We start from the raw sequence: 27,463 nt of genomic DNA on the forward strand, positions 1-27,463 counted from the left end.
TATGCTGCGAGGCCTAATCAGTGTCATTAAGATTTAAATGTTTGAACTGTGAGATTTGTGATCTCATTTCTGTTTGATTACTTCACCTCTCTATGTGGAACTCACAGACCGTATGGTGTGGCTGCAAGCTTAGCTGCAAGAGTTACCTACTTCATTGGTAATGGGTACCAGCAACTTACTCAAGACTAAATACAAAGACACTTCTTCAAGTAATACTAACACTAATAGTGACTCCAATGCCATAAATCAATTTAAACAACACATGCTATTTTCAGTGTATTATATTAAACATTATAAAAATATATATAAATATTGAACATTTAGCCTCTTTGCAGGGTATCTGCAGATTCGCAAAATGAAATTTAAGACTTTTTAAGACTTTTTAAGGCCAAGTAAAAGACAATTTTAAGACCACTTTCGCAATAAAAATAAATATATAAATAAAAAAACACATTAATTCATTAGCTGGTAAATACAAAACCACTGAGACTACTTGAATGTTTCTGGACATGTTTTTTTTGTTGTTGATATTTTATTGTGCATTTATGTGTTAATATGTTAATACAACATTAAAACTCTAAATGAAATAATTAAGAATGCATGTAGCCTAAAGCATGTAGCCTATATTGTGACCCTTCTCTTTAGTCACTTGCTTTCCAGCAAGACGTGATGCAATAGACCAATGCTTTGGCAACGTCACCACTTATGTCAAACACGGAAGTGTTGGCAAAAACCATGCGCAAAAAATAAATTTATTGGATTACATTGTTGAAAAATGATTCCGAGGGATCTCATTGACTGCTGTGGCTTCAAGCCATCATCGGAGCTGACTGGACTGAGGAGATCATTTCAACTCACAACTTTGCAGCAGAAATTTATAGCGAACATGATTACTTGATTGTTATTAACTCATATCATTATAGTAATTGTATCACTAAGAATATGTTTGTATTTATGATGGTTTTGTGTCATACTTTCGTTTAATCATCTAATCTGTCAAATCTAACACAACAGTCAGTGGGCTTTCTGCCACCACTTACTGCGCATGCGCTGACATTTTTGTAAACAAGAGGATTGGTCTATAGACCTTATTCAGAGTAGCACCATGTTTGATTTTTAATGTGAATGGAAATGAAGCTGTGAGGGATAGACTTACCATCTCTTCAATGGCATGCATGGTATAAATCTGTAAAAAGCTCCAGTATCCCATCTGATTTTCCACAACTCATGCTGTCTGGCGGAACAATCCAAAAACACTTTAAACTGCAGTACATCTCATCGAAGAGACTGTACATTTATCCCGCACAGCCTTGTTGTCATTGTCATTAAAAATCAAAGATGTCGCTGCTGTGAATAAGGTCTAACATGTGCTGAAGAACATTTATATATTTTTTCTTGGCAGATACATTTAACAAATACTTTAACAGGCAGTTAAATGACAGTTCATTTAAAAATGAAATTTCTGTCATCACTGCTCACCCCTTGAGTCTGTATGAATTTTTCTCTGCCATGGAACAAAAACGGAGATGTTAAGCAAAACTTTTAGTCTCAGTCACCGTTCACTGTCACTGCATCTTGTTTTTCATTCAGTGTAAGTGAATGGTGACTGAAACTACCTAATATCTCCTTTTGATATCCACTGAAATAAGAAGTCATACAGGTTTGCAACAGCATGAAGGTAAGTAAGTGACGACAATTGTAATTTGAGTGAAATATCTCAAATAAAAACTCATTAAAAATGGCCGTTTAAAGTTGACAAGAAGTACTGGAAATGTTAACAGATTAAATTATGAAAGAGAAGGAGAGGGAAAGACATTTTGCTGTTGTTTTCCCCCTGATTGGTCTGAATAACTCGCAGCATCATGCAGGCTGCTCTGTCTTGTCTGTCTGTGCGCTGTCAGTCTCCTCTTTGCTCCACGACGTTATCACTGCGTGAGAAAAGTGACGTGTCGTGAGAGCGTGAGAACAGTGTCAATTACGTTGGCAGCCCTAGATCTCGAGAGATGGAGATGAGAGATATAACAGGTGTAAATCTGCAGCTGAGTAGTTCTGTTAGCTTTACAATTATTGTCAAAGGTAGTGTAAAATAAGGAAGCACAACGATTTGAAAGGCGTCAAAAGACGCTCCAACCTTGCGCGCTTGCAAATTGTAACGTTGACCACTTTGTCGACTAAAAGCAGGAGCGATAGTGTTAGAGATGCAAAATAACGGCATTTGCATTTTGGATTAACGGGTTTATGAAGGTTTATACATGTGTAACATCGTAAGTTCAGTAAAAATGCGCTTCCCTGCACGCGCTCACACTAAACTCAAGTGTCAGCTGCAAAATGCACGAGAGAGAGAGAGAGAGAGAGAGAGAGAGATTTTGACGTTTTTTTTTATTATTTTTTTTATAAAATTTTTTTATTGATTCCAAGAGTGACAAAAATACATTTAACCACAAAATTATGCATTAGGAATCAAATTATAACCCTTTATAACACAACCCCCCCCACCCCCCACCCCCCCGACACAAATATAAAATAACTAAATACCCAAATATAAACAGACACACAAATAGAAATACATAAGTACATAAAAAAAGACAAAGTTCAACATATAGGGAAAAAAAAACAATTGTCTCCCTCCACTGCCTCACACTAGGACCTCTCCAAATGAGACAAATAACTGCCCCATTTTCTGCCATAACTCGACAGGTTCCCCAGCCGTCTGGAAGTCATCTCCTCGAAAGCTGCCACTTTACCCAACTCGGTGCACCACTCACGAAATGAGGGTGCATCAGTTGACTTCCAACCCCTAAGGATTAGCTGTCTGCCAATCATCACGCTGGTTAGGACCCAGCTTTTCATATATTTATCTCCTATATTCAGGACCCCTCCATCACCTAAAATACAAAGTCTGGGGCCAAATGAAAACTGAGTGTCCAGTACGTCACACTCAAAACGCTGGATCCTCAACCAAAATTCCTGAATCTTAATACAACCCCAAAAAACATAGGTTGTGTCCCCGTCTTCTGACAATCTAGAGGGGGTGCTAAATCTTAAATTGCATCAGACGGATCCTTGCATCTCTAGATGCAGACCTGATGCTTTTTAGGATCCTAGCCCACTCTCCCTCCTCCAATACCAAGTTTAAATCTTTCTCCCATAATCTCTTGAGAGAAGATGAAGCTCCATCCCCCAGACTCTGAATTAACAGGGAGTAATACACAGAAGCTTCATGACCTTTCCCATAAGCAGTAATCACCGTTTCCAAAGTATCTGCCGCTTTAGGTGGGTGTACACCACTCCCAAAAATAGTAAAGAGAAGGTGGCGCAGCTGTAGAAACCTAAATAACTGGGATCTAGGAATCTTAAAATGTTGAACCAAATTTTCAAAGGATCTCAACACTCCACTCTCATATAGGTCACCGAGTGTATTAACCCCCCTCCCAATCCACTCTGACCAGCAGAAAGGGAACTTATTAATACATAATTTTGGGTTCAGCCATATGCTCGAGGCAACATTTAAATAAATGTCCGAATTAAACACTCTGGAAACTTTAGTCCAAACCATGTGCAAATGCAAAATAACGGGGTGTGACTTAACTTCTCCGGTTAGTTTGATTGAAAGGCTTTGCCATGGTGAAATAGGGGCAAGAACTTCTTGTTCAATAACAAACCAGGGAGGGGCTCTCTAAGGTGGAAGCGACCAATGAGCCATATGTCTGAGACCGAATGCATGATAATAAAACACAATCTTGGGTAGGCCTAACCCACCTTTGTCAATCGGCCTATGTAACTTATTGAAATTTAACCTGTCATGCTTACCATTCCAAATGAAGGACTTTGCTATCCTATCAAATTGCTTGAAATAAGAGAGGGGGACATCTATAGGGAGAGACTGTAACAGGTAGTTGAATTTTGGAATACAATTCATTTTACTTACATTAACCATCCCAATCATTGATAAGTGTAATGAAGCCCACCTGTCCACATCATTCGAAAACCTTTTGATTAAGGGATCAAATTTAACTCTGACTAAATCAGAGAGATTTGCTGGGAATAAAATTCCCAAATACTTAATGCCCTGTTTGGGCCACTGGAAGGTGCCCGGCTGGAAAGCCATTACTGGAGAGTACGCTGTCAAAGCCAAAGCTTCGGATTTAGACCAACTGACTTTGTATCCTGAGAACTTGGAAAAGGAATTAATAATTCTTTGGAGGCAAGGCATAGATCTAGTATGAATAATAAAATATCATCTGCGTAAAGCAGAAGCTTATGCGCCATACCTCCCGCAATCACCCCTGGAAAATCATCCTCCTTTCTTATCGCAGCTGCTAGTGGTTCCAGGGCAAGACAGAACAATAATGGGGAAAGAGGACAACCCTGCCGAGTGCCCCTATCCAGAGTAAAATAATCTGAAATTAATCAATTTGTTTGTACCGCTGCTAAAGTAACTTAATCCAACCAATAAATGTACTCCCGAACCCATACATTTCCAAAATCTTATAAAAAATCTTATATCTAAAGATAATCCCATTCTACCATATCAAACACCTTTTCGGCGTCAAGTGAGATGGCAGCAACCGGAGACTGATCATTCGCTACTGACTACATGATATTGATGAGACGCCTGATGTTATCAGAAGAGCTGTGGCCCCGAATAAACCCCACCTGATCTATATGTATAAGAGGTGTCGTAACCTTACTTAATCGGTTAGCCAAAATTTGTGATTTTTTTTTTACATCTAGTTGGATCAGGGAAATTGGACGGTAACTTTTACACTCACTTGGATCTTTGTCCTTTTTAAGAATCAGACTGATCCGGGCTTGTGTCTTTAATGATTCAGTATAAACTTCTAACAAAAGTGGAGCCAATTCTGTAGCATAAGATCTAAATAATTCTGCGGAAAAACCATCTGGCCCCGGAGCCTTGCCAGTAGGTAGGGACTTAATTACCTCGTCAAGCTCCTCCAAGGATATCTCAGAATCAAGAGCGTTTTTTTGCTCAGTCTTCAGTTTAGGAAGATCTAATGGTTCCACAAAGTTTCTAATATCTTCATCAGTAGACGAAGACATGGAACCATAAAGATCAAGATAGAATTCTTTAAAGGCATTATTAATATCAGTGGCTGAGGTGAAAATTTCACCACCAGCAGATTTCACTGAAGGAATGGTAGAAAGAGACTCTCTCTGTTTTATATATCTAGCCAAAAGCTTCCTTGCTTTCTCCCCCGACTCAAAGTATGACTGTCTTGCCCTGAATAAACAAAACTCCACTTTCTGCGACAAAATAGTATTATATCTATATTTCAGTCGGGTCAATTCTCTGAGGCCATCAGATGACATACGGCGCTTCAGCTCTGCCTCTGCACTTATATTTCCTTCCAACTCCACGAGTTCTAGTGCTTTGGATTTTTTGATAAATGAGGCATACTGTATGATCCGGCCCCGTTAAGTGCCTCCCAAGCCACGCCCACAGAGGATACCGAGGACCAGTTGGTCTCCATATAAACACTGATTTCAGTCTTTAACATTTGTTGGAAATCAGGATTTTGCAAAAGGGATACATTAAAGTGGCAACTATATGATTTCATTTTCTCTATATGTGGCAACACCTCTAAACTCACCAGGGCGTGATCTGAGACTAAAATGTTTCCAATTGAGCAATCAACAACAGATGAAATGAGAGATTTGGATATTAAAAAAAAATCTATTCTAGAATAAATCTTGTGGACTGATGAAAAAAATGTATAGTCTCTACCGGACGGGTTCAAAAGTCTCCAGATATCCGAAAGACCAAGATTTTTACACATCCTGTGAAGCGTCAATGTTGCTCTAGGGGGCTTACACACTTTTGCTTCACTATGATCAAGGACTGAGTCCATCAAAAGATTAAAGTCTCCTCCCAATATTATATCATGAGGGGTGCCAGCAGCTTGCAACATCCCTTCAAGATCTATAAAAAAGCCCTGATTATCAGCGTTAGGTGTGTAAATATTAGCCAAAATCAGACTCTGCCCCTGAATTTCTGTTAAAACAATGATGACTCTTCCTAATTTTTCATTAAACTGTTTTGAGAAATTTGAATTGTAAATGTTTATTTACCAATATAATGACTCCCCTGCTCTTACTTGAGCCAACGCTAAAGAAAACATGTCCACCCTATATCTTCCCAAATTTTTCAGCTTCCTGCGGGGAGAGATGCATTTCTTGAAGAAACACTACATCATATTTCTTACGTTTAAAAAAAGAAATAACCTTCCTTCTTTTTATGGGGTGCCCCAACCCATTCACATTCCATGTGGAGAGAGATCGTCTACTCATATTAACATTTGACATTTTAATATAAAAGAAAAAATTAACTTAACAACATTAATACAACAATAAAGCCCCAAACAAAACAAACAGAAAAAATAAAAAAGTGTGCATTAACCCCGCGCACGACAGCGCCAACCAACGTCAATCCCTTTAAACTCAAACAGTCCATGTATGCCTACGAGAGTCCCCGCGACAACTTTGCCATCGGATTGCTCAATTTTGCCTCACAAATTTGTAAGGCGAAATTACATAACATCAAATATTTTGTAAAACAAACCCCAGCCAATAGGCAGAATAAACACAAAGAACGTGTAGATTCATTCACAGAACTGTCTCAAAGGTGTGTTCCTTCACAAAACAAATTCCAGCCGATATAAAGCCATTCAGTTTCCTCGGTCAGACAAACAAATCTTCAGTGAGCCAGCTGATGAGTGCAGCAGATGACATAATCATTCCAATGTCCCACAAAAATACTCCACAAATCATACTCCAGCCAACAGGAGGCATAAGCACAAGGAACTGACAGATTCATCCATAACTGTCCCGAAGTACTGTTATTTAACAAAACAAGCTCCAACCACTAGGCGGAACCAGCACAAAAGGAAACAAAACACGCATCCCGGTTCCTCGGACGGTCAAGAGACAATTCACTCGGAGGCCGCATAAAAGTATATCCCATGATTTACACAGTCCGCCAACTTTATAAAAGACATCCTTTGTGTGGGCATGTAGATATTTTGCGGTCATCCGTTCATTGTAAAAGTGATCTTCCGTCAATGCAAAAGTTTCTTTAAGGAAAAGTGTTAATCCACAAAACAAAACAAACTCCAGCCACTCGGCGGAGTGCGCAGACCTGTCTCTCACACGTCTGCCCTTCGCATGGCGTCACCGTACTCCCCCAGATTCTGCTGTTTCAAGCGTTTCCTCTATTCACGCCCCAAAAATTAATACCTCAGCAAACGAAATTTAAGAATTTTTGTAATTTATTTAAGATATTTAAGACTTTTTATGGCCTTAAATTTTAAAAAGTAAATTTAAGACTTTTTAAGACTTTTTAAGGACCCGTGGAGACCCTGTCTTTGGAAAGTCTGCATTACATTGTGACACATTGTTCAGAAAACAATATGGGAAGAAATGTGCCACACAAACTATTAAAGTCAATGTGAAGCAGTGTTCACAACCCCATTTTACTTCTATTATGTGACGTATTTCAAAATAAAAAAATTATCCATTATTCAAAATTATCCATTAAAAAAAAAATTTAAAAACAATATAGGATCACGAAAAGTAGGTGTTTGTTATGGTATTGAGCCACGTGGTTAGAATGGAGGTGTTAAAAAAAGACACTAGCTAAACAGGAAACTTGTATACATTTTGATGACAATTTTACGAACGCAGACACCCTGTCTACATTGGATGCGCCAAAATGAACATTCTAAATGATGTGCAGAAAGCACTGTGAGCTCGAGTAGACTTCAACAAGGGTTAAACAGGCAAAATAACCTTTATTTTCAAGGGAAATCCACTGCCTTAAATATTTACTTATTATATCATTATTAATGTAATGTTATTTTTGCTAAAGCTAAACAGCTTTAACGTGGTTAGACAAAAAATATTTTTAAAATAAGTAGACCAGAGACCAGAAACATCACAAACTGGCTTTAATGTAGCAGTCAGGAGTTATTTAAATATGTAACAAACAAAATTCATGGAAAAAGATTCAAACATATAATATTTGGTAAGAAAAATTATTTTATTTCAGACGGGATGATAAAGTGGCTTGAGCAGCTTTGCAGCGGTGCATCCGCTTACTGTCGATGCTACGCGATGTGACGCCGCAATGGATGCTTCCAGTGTAGATAGCTTCAATGATTATAATGGGATCTATCTGCTTTTGACGCGACGTGACACGACGCAATTCTCATAACCGGTACAGACAAGGTGTAACATTTATTACTATGTAATAACGTGAACTGATATATTGTGCATAAAAAGACTAGGAACATGCATTAAAGGAATATTCCGGGTTCAGTATAAGTTAAGCTCATTTGACAGCATTTATGGCATCATGTTGATAACCACAAAAATGTATTTAGACTTGCCCATCCTTTTCTTAAATGTCCTTCTCTGCATATCGTGGCCCCCTTCGGCATATCGCTTATCGCCACCCGATCGGCCCCGTTTCGTGGCCGGCCCACCGGGAACAGTCCTGTTTCTTCCTATGGCCAGTCTGCCCCTGCTTCACCGTGACTGGGTGTGGCTGTACACTGTACACTCCAAGTTTCTGTACACTGAAGGTTGATGTGGAATTTGGGTGGTTGTGTGTTCATGTATTTCAGAATGAGTCATTTTTGCAGCTTAGTTAAAATAAATGGTCTTTTTAGACTGGGGAGGAAGTTTTGAGCTCTGAAATTTACAGTATGTTTTCATTGCACATCAAACTCTTATTTAAGATCAAGGAAAATTTGATTCCTCACGATATGATGCCTTTAAAGCTTTAAACACAATGTGGAGTGATTAAAAACATCTAAACAATGTTTTGTAACAGAGATTATCTTAGTATGAATATTTTATTTTTTTTACTTTGTACATACAATCAAACTATACACCACATGCTCTCACTGTAAAGAGGAGTAATACTCAAAGGGAGCTGGGAATTGGACGGGAGTATGTGTGTGTGGAGAGTGCCAGTCACTGAACAGCAGGCAACAGATGGTGGACCGTCAAAAATCCAATCAGGAAGAAGGCGGTGAGGGAGCGAATACAGGAGAAAGATAGAAAATAAACAAAAACAACAACAGCTTGATTTGTTCACTGAGATGAGAGCGGATCACCCGAGGAGAGCGAGAGATTATAAGAGCTTAATGGGAAACTTTTCTTCAGAATGACATCAGTATGAGTAAAATAACCCAAACAAACTTCTGAGAAAAGATGACTAATTACTTCAAGGATGTCCTCGCGAGGCATGAAAATAAGCTCAGATGAGGGAAATATATATATGTATATATATAGGAACATGATGAGACGACTCAGAAAAGATTCTTGCATGTGGAAAGCTACTGTGAAATAATCCTTTGTTCAGGATTGGCTATGACATTTTAATTCCCATCTTGTTGTTTTCAATCTGGTCAGACTGGAAAAAAAGTAAAAACTGTTTAGCAGGAACAGACGGCAGAACATCTGCATTTTCAGAGCAGCTAAAATCATTCTGGTTTTTATATATTTTAAATATTATATATTATTCAAGTATATATTAAAAGGTTTAGTAATGTTATGATAGTTCTTACTTGTCTTTAGTATATATATTTTAGTATTTTTAATATAAAATAGTGTAAAAACCTACTTTTTTGTTTTACAATGAACATCAAGTTGTCGATATAAAAAAATATATGTTAACTTCACCTTTTGACCATTGAAATTTCATTACTTTTCCAGTTATTCATGATTACTGCATAAGGATTTAAAAGTCACAAAAATTAATTTCTAACCAATTAAAAGTTTTTCAGCTGAACATAGCTAGAAAAATGAATATTCACTTGCCTTTTCCAGGCCTGGAAAGCCTCTGACATTTCCATGTTTTCCATGACAGTGGAAAAATTGTTAGTAACAGTCTATGGACAGTTTAAAGTGACATAGATTTAGCTCTGCTATGGGCCTATATTAATTATAATTGGTTATTAATTTTTGTAATACATTTTCAATATCATTTTGATACGTGATGTTTTTAGACTTCTAACTGAATAATCTAAAAGTAACACTAAAATGCAATCCAAGTATTCAACTACAACCGCTCTAAAACATTTTCTGCGGAACATTTTATAAAAAGAAAATGGTAGGTTTGTTTAATCCCGAGGCGGAACGTTGTCACTCTATGACCATGCATTACATGGACGAGTTTAGCTGTTGCGCACCGTCTCTGTGTATACAGCAGCGTCTCCCGCTGAACACGTTTACATACACGTCCTCCTGCGAACATAGACTGGGCAGAATACGGTGGCAGATGCTGCAACCGGGCCCCTCCTCCTGGGAGTCCCCCTGCAGCCAGTGCGTTAATACAGCCCTGATCATGTGAATTAATTATTGAATGATTTCAGCAGCAAGGTCTTCTGCCCAATCACATCAAATGAATGAATGAATGAATTAATGAATGAATGAACGATTGCAGCAGCAATGTCTTCTGCAAAATCATACCAAGTGAATGAATTAATGAATTATTTCAGCAGCAAGGTCTTCTGTCCAGTCATATCAAGTGAATGAATGAATGATTTTAGCAGTGATGTCTTCTGTCCAATCATATCAACTGAATGAATGAATGACTTTTTGAATGACTTCAGCAGCAATGTCTTCTGCCCAAACATACCAAGCGAATTAATTAATAAATGAATTCAACAGCAAGGTCTTCTGTCCAATCATCTTAAGTGAATGAATGAATGATTTCAGCAGCAAGGTCTTCTGTCCAGTTGTATCAAGTGAATGAATGATTCAGCAGCAAGGCCTTTTACCCAATCAATGTCAAATGCATGAATGAATGAATGAATGAATGAATGAATGATTTCAGCTGCAGGGTTTTCTCCCCAATTATGTCAAATGAATGAATGAATGAATGAATTCAGCTGCAGGGTTTTCTCCTCAATTATGTCAAATGAATGAATGAATGAATGAATGATTTCAGCAGCAATGTCTTCTGCCCAATCATACCAAGTGAATAAACTAATGAATTCAGCAGCAAGATCTTCTGCCCAATCACATCAAGTGAATGAATGAATGAACAATTTCAGCAGCAAGATCTACCCAATCAATGTCAAATGCATGAATGAATTAATTAATGATTTCAGCAGTAAGGTCTTCTACCCTATCAATGTCAAATGAATAAATGATTCAGCAGCAAGTCCTTTTACCCAATCAATGTCAAATGCATGAATGAATGAATTAATGATTTCAGCAGCAATGTCTTCTGCCCGATCATACCAAGTGAATGAATGAATGAATGATTTCAGCAGCAAGGTCTTCTACCTAGTCATGTCAAGTGAATGAATTAATGATTTCAGCAGCAAGGTCTTCTACCTAGTCATGTCAAGTGAATGAATTAATGATTTCAGCAGCAATGTCTTCTGCCCAATCATACCAAGTGCATGAATGAATGAATGATTTCAGCAGCAAGGCCTTCTGTCCAATCATACCAAGTGAATGAATGAATGATTTCAGCAGCAAGATCTTCAGTCTAATTATATCAAATGAATGAACAAATTAATAATTTTAGCAGGAAGGTCTTCTACCAAAACATGCCAAATGAATTAATGAATGAATTATTTCAGCAGCAATGTCTTCTCCACAATCATATCAAGTGAATGAATAAATTAATGAATGATTTCAGCAGCAAGATCTTCTACCCAATCAATATCAAATGAAAAAATGAATGATTTCAGCAGCAAGGTCTTCTGTCCAGTTGTATCAAGTGAATGAATGATTCAGCAGCAAGGCCTTTTACCCAATCAATGTGAAATGCATGAATGAATGAATGAATGAATGAATGAATGAATGAATGATTTCAGCTGCAGGGTTTTCTCCTCAATTATGTCAAATGAATGAATGAATGAATGAATGATTTCAGCAGCAAGGTCCTCTACCCAACCATGTCAAATAAATGACTTAATTAATTAATGAATTAATGATTTCAGCATCAATGTCTTCTGCCTAATCAAATCAAGTGAATTAATGAAAAAAATAAATGATTTCAGTAGCAAGGTCTTCTACCCAATCAATGTCAAATGCATGAATGAATGACAATGACTTGTCTGTCCCATGAAGACACAAGTCTCTGTCACACTGACACTCTGTGTCCCCAAAAAAACTCTCTCCCTTAATCTAGCCATACATGTGCTCTGATAATGCATCGCTTTTGTCATTGCCCGAACGAATCCCCCTTACTAGAGTTTTTACATAAGCCTTTCCATCCCACTCCTCCTGTGCCAGCTTTAGATATAATCCACACTGTCCATCCATGTGGCCAAATGATCTCATATGGGTGGAGAGAAGGGACGGGTGGAGGGGCAGATAGAACGAATGAACAGAAAAAATCCCAGGATTTAGCCAGGGAAAGGATTAGCACTTCCTGTCAACACATGGACAAAAACACACAAACGTAACAGTGAAAGACGAAAGGAAGAGAGAGGAACAATCCTCTAACGTTAAAATAATTCCATATTTGGACATTTGGACATATGGAAGAAAAATAAAAAATGAGATCTCTTTAATATCTCAATGAATATCTCTTGACAGAAATTAGATTAAATGGAGAGCAAGTGGAGTCATTTGTTCCTGCTTGTCAAATTTCTCCAGAGAAAAAGACTCAAGTAATCTCACACGTCTCTGGAGTTGCAGAAGAAATCTCAACAATGTCTCAGACTGTGATCAGAGATTTTAATATGACTCAAACATTTCTCATCAAATTGTTCCAAGAAGGAATTATCAGAGCTAAGCGATTAATTTTTATAGAGCTACACTATGACATTATGTCAACAGTCTCATATGTTTCTATTTTTATATCTCCTAAAGAATTTTAAGAGAAAAATATAAGACTCAAATAAACATCAACAAGAGGTCAATTAACCCTTTTGAGCTATAAAAGAGCAAACTCTGAGAAATAAAATTTTCCTTTGGGAGGGCCAATCAAATCTCTAATATTTGCATAATTTGGCTGAACATCATAGAACATTTGAGTTTGTCTGTGATCTTAAAATTATCTATTCAAATGTGTTTTAATATTTTAGAAATAAACATAAAACCTTATTGTAATGTTTTGTCACCAATTTTTAAGTCTTACGGAGTGACTCACAAAATCTATTTTTAAATGGCTATTCTCTTGGGGACCCAAGAAAAAATTGCTAATTAGGACACAGGAAGGAAAGAAGACATTTTTAAGCATATAAATAAGTAAGAGGAAGTTTTACTTCCAACTACTAATTAAACTAGCTCATGCTGAACTACTGCAATGTTCATTTATTCAGTCTTGTGATGTTGTGCCTCCAAAATTACAGAAAGAGAGATTTTCAGTACTAGTATGCACAAAATGAGCATGTTTCTTATTTTATTGTTGTTCACAGATTTCATGACCTCATAGTCATTGAAAAACTACACAGAACATTTGTACTTTAAAAATTACATTGTCACAACGCAGGACCATTTAAATTAACTGATTAAAATCGTAGTGTAGCCAAATGTTGACGTGGAGAAAAAAGCTCATGTCCACGTCAAATTGCCCATCTGTTGACACAATATTATAGTTTTATTATCCAAGCCCCATTGTCCTTGTGTCATTTGCTTAATGCACTCTGCCACAGGCAACCTTTAAGGGTGAATAGTTGTTGCTGTGGCAACAAAAGTTCAGTGTTTGCTTAGACAAAGTGCATAGTTGCTGCAATTCCGAGTACACTCACTCATATTCCCTGTGTTTAGATTTGTCAGGTCCCAGGCGAAACCAGCCCTCCTCTTGCTGTGCAGACCGAAGCTTGTTGATGTTAAACAGGACCTGAAGGAAAACATAAGAAGTACACATCAGTCGATGTGACAATTAGCTGTCAAAGCAACTGAAGCTTAAGACAGCTATTGCCGCATTTATTATTGGGGCAATGTCACAATGAACATCTGTCAGACAGAAGGCACAAATGTAATGTTATGAAACAGTGACTAAGCTTGAATTATTTAGGTAACTTCAGGGTAAGTGCTACACTGAATTGATATGCTAAAAAAGATGAAATGGCAATATTTAAAGCAAATATTACATTAATAGTCTGAAACTTTTATCGTAATTTGCTCAAGCTTAAAGTAAACAAAAGAAAATGTTTTGTAAAATGTTCAGAGTAGTGCTGTCAAGCTACAAAAAAAAAAAAAAAAAAACACATAAAATTAGTCCATTCATTTAAAGGGCTAGTTCACCCAAAAATGAAAATTCTCTCATCATTTAATCACCCTCATGCCATCCCAGATGTGTATGACTTTCTTTCTTCAGCTGAACACAAACAAAGATTTTTAGATGAATATTTCAGCTCTCTGGGTCCTCACAATGAAAGTGAATGATGACCAGAACTCAGAAGGTCCAAAAAGGACATAAAGGCATCATAAAAGTAATCTATATGACTCCAGTGGTTAAATCTATATCTTCTGAAGCGATATGACAGGTGTGGGTGAGAAACAGATCAATATTTATGTCCTTTTTACTATAAATTCTTCTACCTGCCCAGTAGGTGGTGATATGCACAAAGAATGTGAAGCGTCAAAACAAACAAATAAAGAAGAATGTGAAAGTGAAAGTGAAGCTTTATAGTAAAAAAAGGACTTCAATATTGATCTGTTTCTCACACATACCTATCATATCATTTCTGATGACATGGATTTAACCACTGGAGTCATTTGGCTTACTTTTATGCTGCCTTTATGTGCTTTCTGGAGCTTCAAAGTTCTGGCCACCATTAACTTGCATTGTATGGATTTACAGTGCTGAAATATTCTTCTAAAAATCTTTGTTTGTGTTCAGCAGAAGAAAGAAAGTCATACACTGATCAGCCACACCATTAAAACCACCTGCCTAATATTGTGTAGCTCCCCCTCGTGCTGCCAAAACAGCGCCAACCCGCATCTCAGAACAGCATTCTGAGATGTTACTCCTCTCACCAGAATTGTACAGAGCGGTTATCTGAGTTACCTCAGACTTTGTCATTTCAAACCAGTCTGGCCATTCTACGTTGACCTCTCTCATCAACAAGGCGTTTCCGTCCACAGAACTGCCGCTCACTGGATGTTTTTTGCTTTTGGCACCATTCTGAGTAAATTCTAGAGACTGTTTCGAACTGGTTCGAACTGACAAAGTCTACAGTAACTTAGCTAACCGGTCTGTACAACTGTGGTGAGAAGAATATCATCTCATCTGGGAGTGGTGGTGGCATAGTGGACTAAAGCACTGAACTGGTAAGTAGAAGGTTGTGGTTCAATCACCACAGCCACCACCATTGTGTCCTTGAGCAAGGCACTTAACTCCAGGTTGCTCCAGGGGGTTTGTCCCTGTAATAAGGGCACTGTAAGTTGCTTTGGATAAAGTGTCTGCCAAATGCATAAATGTAAATCTCAGAATGCTGTTCTGAGATGCAGGTTGGCACTGTTTTGGCGGCACGAGGGGGACCTACTCAATATTAGGCAGGTGGTTTTAATGTTGTGGCTGATTGGTGTAAGCGTCTGGGATGGCATGAGGGTGAGTAAATGATGAGAGACTTTTCATTTTTGGGTGAACTATCCCTTTAATCAGTTATTTGCTAAAAATTCTCTCCTCCATCATAGTTCTCACTAAATTCAAATATGGCTCACAAAGACGCGTTGCACCAGACTTTATGTTATTGACGAGATGTGAGAACCAATGATGCTTAACATCACTGACGTCAAATGTGCCTGAGCATGAATGAGATGAGTACTAGGATGGGTTTTCAGTATGACTTCAGAAGACTTATATAAAGCACAACTATTTTTATCATACTTCTTATGTTCATGTTTATGTATGTTATTTTTATAGCTTGACAGCACCAGTCCGCATTATGGAAAAGAGCTGCTTAGACATTCTGTTATGCTTCTTCTTTTGTGTTCCATGAAAGAAAGAAAGCCATATGGGTTTGGAAATCATGACAACATTTTCATTTTTGGGTGAACTATTTCTTTAGCACAGTGTCTTACTGATCATATGAGTGTTCAGCATTTTTTGTTAAACTAACGCAGAATTTTGCAGCAAAACACAAAGAACTCCAGAACTAACAATCTTATGCAAAAGGAAATGTTTATTCTGTGTAGTTACCTTCCCCAGGAAGTCATTTCTGCTGACTAGATCCCAGTCCCACACCTCAACACTCAACAGACTGTCAGCCAACGTCCCATCCAGCTCAAATTCAAAACTCTCGTTCCAGCGAGGGTAACAAGATTTTTTCACTACCTGCAGGAATCAGAGCTGCGGTCATCAGTAACAGACAAACAGATATAACTGTGTAGCCGATGAAGCTGGAAATGTACAGAGATATGTCCTTACCGCACTCTCATATGTTTTGCCATTGTATCTCACTCTGACAAAAGGGTCAGAGGCCCCGTTGCGATCCTTTTTTGCAAGATCTCTAGACACAAACACAAAAGAACATAAAGCTATAAGACACAAATCCAAATGTAGCTTGGGAAGATAAAAACTTCAACTCTAATTTCAAAGAGTTAATGCCTGATTCATGCTTGACACTGATGGAATGTTTTTGTTGATAGTTCAAAACCATATTAAAGGTTTTAGAGCATGGATCAATATAAATGCATAATGATTGTGCACTATAGACATAACTCGATTGAATTTTTACTAGGACTGTCAAAGTAATGCATTAATTCGGTGCGATTAATTCTATAAAAAATAACGTGTAAAAAAATGTACGCAATTAAACATGTCCCCAGACCATAATAAGGAATATTCCTTATGTCTGAGCAATTCAAACTTGTAGTGCCACCTGTTTTCTCCAGGGAGCAGTAAGCAAAACTCAAGGGATCTCAAGATGTGTTTTTCTAAGTTTCAAATTTCGTTTACCTTGACACTGCGAGCAAAAAAAAGGTTGCGACACAACCGAGACGCTCCAAAAGTATCTGTCTGACACAGGTGTACATTGACGCATCCTTAAACAAACCCTTATAATAAATCTCAGACTAATTAACGAATACCGTTGCAAAATGGATTGCTATGAACTGTAGGCCAATGATAGGCTTATGTTCAATAATATGGAAATAAGCAATATATTGCATTCTAAAGCCACTTTTTGAATTAGTCTTTTTTAATGCTTTACTTGTGTGCCAAAAAGTAATAAATTTTAATTATCTGTATTATTATTTTTTTATAATATATATTTTATTTATAATTTAAATATAACTATTTATAATTATTTAATCATTATATATTTGTGATGAGGAGGAGGGCGTAGCCGGGCCGTGATGACGCACACCTGGCGCTGAGTTGACTAATCAGTGGGAGAGAGAAAAGGAGCGGCCGGGACACCAGTTCGAGAGAGAGAGGAGAAAGAGAGAAAAAGTGGCTTGCCGGTCCCCGGACACACTGTCGCCTGGTCCTCGACCAGCTGGGTAGCGGTCCTCCGCGACGCCGGGCGATGGCACTGGACATCAGCTCCTGGCGGCCGGTAGTGAGCTCCTCCGCCCCTGGCAGCGGCTCGTCCACTCCAGGCGGCAGGCAGCAAAGGCAGCAAGCTCCTCCACCCCCTGGTGGACGGCCGCGGCTTCTCCATCTCCTGGCGAACGGCAGCGGGCTCCTCCGCCTCCTAGCAAACCGCTCCAGTACCACCGTACCATACCTCCTCGGCTTCGCGAACCTCCAACAGAGGCAAGGGCTCTCTGACAGCGCACCCCTCCTCCTTCCCAGGTTTTGGCACCAATGTAACAGTAAAAGGATGGGACAGGAGGAAAAACGTAACTTAAAACCAACATAAACAAACACAGTCACATATGCAATTTGGCCGCATGTGTCTCTCCCTCTCCCGAACCGGCGCCTCCGGCTACCCTTTATCTTGCTCTCCTGCTGATCAGCTGATTCAGCACCGGCCGTGCTCCATCATGGCCCGGCCATGCCCTCCTCCTCGTCACCCTCCTCCCCCACCCAATTCAGGCTGGGGCGCCACCAGTCTGACTAACTCCCCCCCCATCTCTGGAGGGGAGACGCTACCCTTGGGGCCGTTCTGTCAGCCGGTGGTCCACTCCACCTCCTGCGAACCCAGGGGAGAGACGAGGGAAGGCATGGGGAGAGGGAAAGGGCAAGCGGAGACACACAGAGAGAGAGAAAGAAAGAGAGAGAGAGAGAGAGAGAGAGAGAGAGAGAAGAACTTGCTCGCCGGCTCCCAGACGCGCAATTGTCAATTCCTCAACTGCTCATCCACCCTCTGACGGACGCCAGCTCGCTCCTCCCCTGGCGGACGGCAGCGAGTCCTCCGGCCTCTGGCGGACGGAACTGCTCCTCCCCTTCTCGGCAGACGGCCATGGTTCCTCCGGCTCTTGGCAGCCAGCAGCGACCCCTCAGTCCCCAGGCAGACGGCCGCGGCTGCTCTCCTGGCGGATGGCAGCGGCAAGGACTCTGCGGCAGCGCATCCCTCCTCCCTCCCATATTTCGGCACCACTGTAACCGTATAAAGGATGGACAAGGAGGAGGCGGGAACCAGCAGAACAGTCAACATAAAGTTTTAATGTCAAACTTAACTTAAAACAAACATAAACAAACACAGACACACATGCAATGCGGCCACGTGCGTCTCTCTCTCTCCCGAACCGGTGCCTCCAGCTGCCCTTTATCTCGCTCTCCCGCTGATCAGCTGAATCAGTGCTGGCTGCACTCCATCACGGCCCGGCCACGCCCTCCTCCTCGTCACAATATTGAATTATTGTTATTTGAGGGGCTTTCTCAGCAAATATTTATGCAATTTATTGTGATTAATTCGATTAATTAATATGTAACATGTACATGTAATAATTCAATTAAAAATTTTAATCGATTAACAGCCCTAATTTGTACCTTTTCGGAAAAAAATGTGAGTAGCGCAACCTGTGCAAAACTCGCTGCCACGATGCTAGGGTGTTGTGGGTGGTTGCCAGGGCATTGTTATGGGTTGCTATGGTGTTCAGAGTGGTTTTAGCATGTAGCTATGTGGTTGCTAGGATCATCTTTGTCTGTTGCTAGGACATTGCTAGGTATTTGCTAAAGTATTCTGGGTGTTTGATTGCTTACTGGCCCATGCCAAAAGAGCTTTATGATATTCTGATCCCTAGACAGTGTTGGGTAGTAAAAGATTACATGTAATCTGTATTGTGTAATCAGATTACAAAAATCAAGTACTTGTAATTGGATTACATTACATTTTAAAATGTGCATTTTACGCATATCGCAAACAAACAATTTATAGATGTCGGTCGCATGCAACGTTGTTCTTTTAAACTATGCAAATGCACTTCGGTCCATTCTTCAGGAAGACAGAAGAAAATTAATAATCCAGAAGTACTCCAACAGTAATCAGCTTGGATTACTTAAAAGTGTAATCTAAAAGATTATGTTACTGATTACAATTTTAGTCATGTATTTTGTATTCAGTACCGGATTATATTTCAGAAGTAATCTAGATATGGCTCGGATACCTCCTTCAGTGTAAATCTATAGAATTTCTTTGCCTATAGGTCCGGTCGCTTAGAAAAGTAATAGTGCACATTTTCTCAACAAGCTGCATGCATTAAAGTATTATTTATGTCTGTAGCACAAACAGTGAACAATTAGAATATTATTATCCTTTTATCTAGGTCTTTGTTCAAATTCCTAAACCCTAATTAAACCTTAGCATAATTTTTCGTCAGAAATCATTTGCTGCTGAGGAAGCTCAGCTCCCCATAGCTCCTTACCTCGCCTCCAGCACTTGGCAGCAAAGCTTTCGTGGGATATCTCCATCAACCAGAACTGATATCTGCAGGTGAATCTCCCCTTGTACCTCCTCATCTGGGTCGATCTCTGTCAGGCTTATCCACCTGTCTACACCTAAACACACACAGAAAAACGTAGAAAATGCCTCTTAGGGATTTTCATATGTGTAGTTAATATGAAAAACACTAAAATCAAAATCAAGTCACTCTAAAATCTGCTGTGATGGTAGACAGTAGAGAGCTGTATGATCTAACATTCTTGCAGAGCATTAATTGTGTTATGATACTGTGTGCAATTATTTACAACTTCTTCTGTATTTGATGTTCATTTGATTTGATATGTAACAACCATAATTGTTTAGATTGACAAATCATGATTCATTAGTTAAAATTCAATTGAAGTATTTGCCATAAAGGGATGACAAATTATATATAAGGAATAATATGCCATCAGAAAGCTAAAAATGTCCCTGAATATCAATTCCAGGGGACAAATATTGCCCCTTCACTAAAAACTCTAATTTCTGTCCCTTAAAACCCTGTTCATTTGTATAATGGTCCAGGTCTGACACTCTCTATAATGTTACTGTATTTCAGCATGCACACAAACATGTGCACACACAGTGAGCCTAAGGTTGGGATAAATGTAATATATCATGCCCCTTCTCCATAACTCTGGCTTTAAGAGGCTTAGGTTAATAAAATGAATAACCTTTCTGTATTCCTACATCTTAAGCTAATGGCAGACCAATAGTATTTACTGACATGAGACTTCATATTCATGTTTAATAAATGAATGTTAAAAGGGTACTTAACAGGCTATATCTTACACTTACTTATTTTCCACAAATTTTCTCCCTGAAGTCCACTAATAACATTATATTAGTCATGTTTTTTTGTGCCAAAAACAGTCGTAATTTAGACTGACATAACCATTTTCCACCCTCTCTCTAACCCTTAGCTCCGAAACATTCTCTAGTAATCTCTACACAAGTATGTGTGTGCAAACATTTCTAGCTGCACAAGCTTGTACATGTTGCATTCTCAGTATTAACACAAAAGGCACTGTAGTGGGCCATAAATTTACCTAATATTTCAGCTCTGTAGGTCCCTACAATGCAAGTAATTGGTTGCCAAAATGTTTACGCTCCAAATATCACATAGGTCAGCGTTTAAGTTATCCACATGCCACTCATTTTTGGTTGAACTATTCCTTTAAGTAGCTGTTGAAGCAGCTGTTTGGCTGAGAGCTTGTTCACATGCAGGTGGATATCCCAAGGACCCGACAAACCACTCATGGCCAACCTCATTGAATTTTAATGTGAGGAGTTTCTTTGGCTTCCCCTGATGTGGACATGAGGTTTGTTTATCCCTGTGGACTGGTAGGCAGTTTTTCCTCTTGATTAGTATTCCAGTGTATCACTCGTCAAGGTCCATTTTACTTTATTGCTCCGTTGAGTGGCCCAAAAATAAATTGGGCCTGGCCAAGCAAAACTTTCCGCTTATCAGAATGGAAAGAACGCTCCTTGCTGCTTTCAATTTATTAGAGTGGTTTCCAATGTGACTATAGCATCTGAAGTTTCATATATTTCATATTTTTGATTTTACAGTTTGACCTCAATGAAGCTCAGAGAAATTTAAAGCTTTATACCTGAAATTTACCAGACAATAATGATTGATATTAAAGGTGCACTGAGTAACTTTTGTCTTTGTGTCACCTTGGACTTACACTGACACCTAGCAGCTTGGATGCAGCATCATTTAAAATCAATAGTTTTCAGTTTCAGATGCCATTGTAGAAATGTAGTATTCACAGTCAGCCATGATTATTTTAATCAATGAGTGAAAGTGTCAAATAACAGGACGGTTACTGAGATTAAGTGAGTAGTATTTGGCAAGTCATGTGATTTTAACATCTTCCCCATGTGCGGACCCGTAGAATAAAACAGCTTTTATAAGGTTACTGATATGACTGGAGTCTTCATTTTAATGTGAGTGGTCATGATTTCCTACATATATTGCAAAATTACAATTCATGTCTTTAGGAGTTAAACTTTTGTAATGAGGAAAAAATTACTGAGTGGACTTTTAAAAAAACAGAAGAGCGAATGCTGTTAAAAACACTGTTTGTTGTTGTTCAAAAGACAGAAATTGAATAGAAAATGTATGTGAAGCAAAATTGCTATAATAGACAGTCTGAAATAGCCAACATTAAGTTCAATCTTCCAGACCAAAACAACCTAAATGAAACTATAATAACGTGACGACCATGCTGAGGAGAGGAATCTTTCCACAAACAACTGCCTATGAAAAAGCACCCTATGAAATCCATTTTACTGAAGGAAGAGAACCGTAAGAGCTATATTAAACTAAAAAGCGAAAATATTTTCTACAATTATCTTTCCACAGATATTCACTGAGGTAATAAGAAAATGAAACATCAGCATTCAACCACTACACTGAACTGAGGTACTGAAGAAAGCATTGAGTGACAGTCTCTTGGCAGTTAAAGGTCTGCCTCATAAATATGTTCAAAAAAAGTGGCCCACTCACAGACCCAAATACACACACAAACACACACAGGGCCAACCTTTAAACACTCTGCTTCAAACAGATGCCAATCCACTAGCCAGAACGCTTAATATTGCCTTATAACACATCAGTGGCGTCACAGGCTCATTATTTCTGGTGGGGCACAAACAGTCACTTAACCCAACATGTCAGGGGTTCTGTTAACTGAAAATTCTCCATCATTTACAGATATTTTGAAATATTGACTGATGATTCCAAATGCTGTCCATCATTTTGATAGATTCAATCTCTCTCTCATACACACTCCTGCTGTGTCTGAGTGCCCTTTTTATTCCCTAGTATTAAAATGCGTTAAAATGCATATTAATTGGAGTGGTGGTGGCGTAGTAGACTAAAGCACTGAACTGGTAAGCAGAAGGTTGTTGGTTCAATCCCCACAGCCACCACCATTGTGTCCTTGAGCAAGGCACTTAACTCCAGGTTGCTCCAGGGGGACTGTCCCTGTAATAGGGCACTGTAAGTTGCTTTGGATAAAAGTGTCTGCCAAATGTAAAAGATGCCATTGCCATTTACCCCTGTTAATATGCATATGTTTTGACCACTTGTATTCAGATTTCAAGGAGACGGTCTTTGATTTCATGACTGCATACATCAATCATTACATCAGTGTGTTAATGCATGATAATGAAGCACAAAAACGTTTAGAGCAGAATTGTCAGTTATTTTAGTGGAGTGCCTGTATTAACTGAGCTTCAGATACTGTATGTGTGTGCTTCTCATCTGTGTCACTTTATGTTGATATCAGGCACACTGAAAAGTTCTGTGAACTTGTGCATGTTTGTCTGCGCTTTAATTAGCAAAGTTAGTTTTAGCGCAGCGGTTGATTGTCAAGTATAACTTTCACTCTCAGGAGCGCTGTAACGTGGGGAAGGTTAGGAGGATTCTTTGTGATTAACATTTTTATTGATTCATACAATAAAACAAAGAAAAGCAAAACATACAGTAAATACACAGAATCAACATTTATCCCCCACCACTACCCCTCCCCCTCCCAATCAATGACCCCACCCTGACCCCGACAAACATTCCTGTGTTCACACATGTGAATATACACACACACAATATATATATATATATATATATATACATATTTATATATAAAAAAAATCACACACATATATAACTGTACCTCTCTCTCCACTGCCCCTCCCGAGAGCCCTCCAAGAACACTAAATAGTTGCCCCATTTCCCAACAAACACATCCAAGTTCCCCAGTCTTCTAGATGATGCTTCCTCGAAAGACACCACCCTCCCCATCTCCGTGTACCACTCCTGAAACGGGGGCGCTCCAGCTGACTTCCATCCCCTTGAAACGACTTGTCTGGCGATCATAACACTGGTTAGAACCCAATTTTTTATGTGTTTATTCCCAATATTGATGACTGCCCCATTGCCTAAAATACAGAATCTGGGGCAAAATGAAATTTTTGTGTCAAATACGTCACACACACAACACTCTGTACCTTCAACCAAAATTCCTGGATGTTAACACACCACCAAAAAACATGGATTGTGTCTCCATCTTCTGATTGGCATCGCCAGCAGGTGGGTGTGTCTTTAAGACTAGACTTTAAGTCTATACAATCTAGAGGGGGTCCAACTGAATCGATGTAAAATCTTGAATTGCATAAGGCGCACCCTTGCATCTCTAGATGCAGACTTGACATTTTTTAGAATCCTAGCACACACTTCCTCATCCAATACCAAGTTTAAATCTTTATCCCTTAATCTGAAGCTCCGTCCCTCAGACTCTGAATTAGCAGGGAGTAATAAACTGATGGCTCATGACCTTTTCCAAAAGCAGTAATCACCACTCTCAGAGTATCTGCCTTTTTAGGGGGGTGTATGATACTCCCAAAAATAGTACAGAGCAGGTGGCACAGCTGTTAATACCTAAAGAACTGAGATCTGGGAATCCCAAAATGCTGAACCAAATTTTCAAAAGATCTCAACACTCCACTCTCATATAAGTCAAAGAGTGTATTAAGCTCCCTCACAATCCACTCTGACCAGCAGAAAGGGGACTTATTAATACATAATTTTGGGTTCATCCATATGCTCGAGGCAACATTTAAATATCCGAATTAAACACTCTGGACACTTCTATCGATACCGAGTGCAAATGCGAGATAACGGGGTGTAACTTAAAGGTGCTATAAGTAAGATTGACAACAAGCATTTGAAATGGGTACTGCAGTCCAAATTCAAAATACTGGAAAGTTGTCTGCCCTGTCCCAGACTTGAAGCTCATGCGGGTTGCCAGAATGTTGACATGCAAATTAGCCAACTCAGCATCCGTTTTAAAGGATTTCTGGGCTTTAAGCTGTCTCCATCTTCCAAAGGCATCTCCAATATTTAACCTCGTTTTACTACGCCTCTGGACATGGTGGTTTTTAGATGGATGGTGAGGCTTTTTAGTTCGGGTGGAATCTGTTATCTCTGATCCAGTTCGTTTGCTGGCTTCCATGGCTGCAGCACGCAGTGTTGTTTGCTTGTAAATTTGTTCAAATCTGGCAACCCGGCGGTGTCGAAATACTATTGGAGAGTGGGCAGTGGGCAGGATCGTACAGGCCAAAACATAAACATAAATTGGAATGGAAACTTTAAAGTAGAATATACTGGCTGTAGCATTGTTATCAGAGAAGCTAGTATTTTAACTTAGCATGTTTCCTAATTCTCTAATGACATATTATGGTCATTTTATGATTTAGTACAGTAAGAATATTACATATAGCACCTTTAACTTCTCCGATTAGTTTGATAGAAAGGCTTTGCAATGGCAAAATAAGGGAAAGAACTTCTTGTTCAATACAAAACCAGGGAAAACCATCCTCTCAGGTGGAAGCAACCAATGAGCCAAATGTCTGAGACCGAATGCATAATAATAAAACAAAATCTTGGGTAGGCCTAGCCCACCATTGTCAATCAGCCTATGCAACTTCCTGAAATGTTATTTGGGACATTGACCATTCCAAATGAAGGACTTCGCTATGCTATCAAATTGCTTGAAATAAGAGAGGGGGGCATCTATATAGAGAGAGTGTAGCAGGTAGTTGAATTTTGGAATACAATTCATTTTAATAACATTAACCTTCCCAATCATAGATGAAGGTAATGAAGCCCACCTGCACACATTGTTCGAAAACCTTTTTATTAAAGGGTCAAAATTTAAAAAATTAACTCACACAAATTTGCTGGGAATAAAATACCCAAATACTTAATGCCCTGTTTGGCCACTGGAAGGTGCCTGGCTGAAAAGCCGTTACCGGGCAGTATGCTGTCAAAGTGACAAAGCTTTGGATTTAGACCAAATAACTCTGTATCCCGAGAACTTAGAAAAGGAATTAATAACTCTGTGGAGGCAAGGCATAGATCTAGTAGGGTCGGAGACGAATAATAAAATATCATCTGAGTAAAGCAAAAGCTTATGTGCCACACCTCCCGCAACCACCCCTGGAAAATCATCCTGCTTTCTTATCGAAGCTGCCAATGGTTCCAGGGCAAGACAGAAAAATAATGGGGAAAGAGGGCAACACTGCCGGGTGCCCCTATTCAGAGTAAAATAATCTGAAATCAATCCATTCGTTTGTACCGCCGCTACCGGGAGTCTATAAAGTAACTTAATCAAACCAATTAAATTATTCCCGAACCCGTACATTTCCAAAATCTTAAAAAGATAATCCCACTCTACCATATCAAATGCTTTTTCGGCGTCAATTGAAAAGGCAGCAACCGGAGTCTGATCATTCGCCACTGACTACATGATATTGATGAAATGCCTAATGTTATCAGAAGTGCTACAGCCCCGAATAAACGCCACCTGATCTATATGTGTAAGAGATGTCATAACTTTACTTAATCGGTTAGCCAAAAATTTTGACAATATTTTAACGCCTAGCTGAATCAGGGAGATTGGATGGTAACTCTTACACTCGCTGGATCTTTGTCCTTTTTAAGAATCAGACTGATCTGGGCTTGCGTCATAGTTGGCAGAACCTTTCCATTCTTTAATGATTCCGTATAAACTTCTAGCAAAAGTGGAGCCAATTCTGTAGCATAAGATCTAAAAAACACAGTGGCAAAGCCATCTGGCCCCAGAGCCTTGCCTGTAAGCAAGGCTTAATTGCCTCACCAAGCTCCACCAAGGTTATCTCAGAATCAAGATAATTGTTTTGCTCAGCCGTCACTTTAGGAAGTTCTAATGGTTCCACGAAGTTTCTAATATCCTCATCAGTAGACGAAGACGTTGAACAATAGAGATCAAGATAGAATTCTTTAAGAGCATTATTAATATCAATGGCTGAGGTAAATATTTCACCATCAGCAGATTTCACTGAGGGAATGGTAGAAAAAGACTCTCTCTGTTTTATATATCTAGCCAGAAGTTATCCTGCCTTGTCCCCTCACTCAAAGTATGACTGTCTTGCCCTGAATAGCCAAAAAATCCACCTTCCATGACAAAATAGTATTATATCTGAATTTCTATCGGGTCAATTCTCTGAGGCCATCAAACGACATTTGGCACTTCAGCTCTGCCTCGGCACTTTTAATATTCCCTTCCAAATCCACGAGTTCTCCTGCTTTGGATTTATTGGTGAATGAGTCATACTGTATGATCCGGCCCCTAAGAACTGCCTTAAGTGCCTCCCAAGCCACGCCGACAGAGGATACTGAGGACCAGTTGGTCTCCATATAAACATTGATTTCAGCATTTAACATTTGTTGGAATTCAGGATTTTGCAAAAGGCATACATTAAGGCAGCAACTATATGATTTCCTTTTCTCCATATGTGGCAACACCTCTAAACTCACCAGGGCGTGATCTGAGACTAAAATGTTTCCAATTGAGCAATCAACAACAGATGAAATGAGGGACTTAGATATTTAAAAAAAAAATCTATTCTATAGTAAATCTTATGGACTGATGAAAAAATGTATAGTCCTTACCAGATGGGTTCAAAAGTCTCCAAATATTTGTAAGACCAAGATGTTTACACATCCTGTGAAGCATCAATGTTGCTCTAGGGGGCTTACACACTTTTGCTTCACTATGATCAAGGGCTGAGTCCATCAAAAGATTTAAGTCTCCTCCCGATATTAT

At 39.0% G+C, this 27,463-nt stretch overlaps 1 protein-coding gene across 3 annotated transcripts in view; it reads right to left on the bottom strand.

The window, feature by feature from the left end:
• The window catches only part of LOC127428335 (ras GTPase-activating protein 4-like), a 79,516-nt gene that overhangs the window by 21,213 nt on the left and 30,840 nt on the right, over positions 1 to 27,463 (bottom strand). For 2 of the 3 annotated variants that reach the window (XM_051676668.1, XM_051676677.1), the window contains 4 exons: positions 19,753 to 19,885; positions 16,367 to 16,446; positions 16,139 to 16,273; positions 13,740 to 13,831 (listed from right to left, as the gene is read on the bottom strand). In XM_051676668.1, the coding sequence (XP_051532628.1) occupies positions 13,740 to 13,831; positions 16,139 to 16,273; positions 16,367 to 16,446; positions 19,753 to 19,846 (401 nt within the window). In that variant the 5' untranslated portion in view covers positions 19,847 to 19,885. Of the gene's footprint in view, positions 1 to 13,739; positions 13,832 to 16,138; positions 16,274 to 16,366; positions 16,449 to 19,752; positions 19,886 to 27,463 lie in introns of all 3 variants that reach the window. The other variant, XM_051676663.1, reaches the window with a different exon arrangement.

This window comes from Myxocyprinus asiaticus, chromosome 3 (assembly GCF_019703515.2).
Source record: "Myxocyprinus asiaticus isolate MX2 ecotype Aquarium Trade chromosome 3, UBuf_Myxa_2, whole genome shotgun sequence".
Classification (NCBI taxonomy): Eukaryota; Metazoa; Chordata; class Actinopteri; order Cypriniformes; family Catostomidae; genus Myxocyprinus; species Myxocyprinus asiaticus.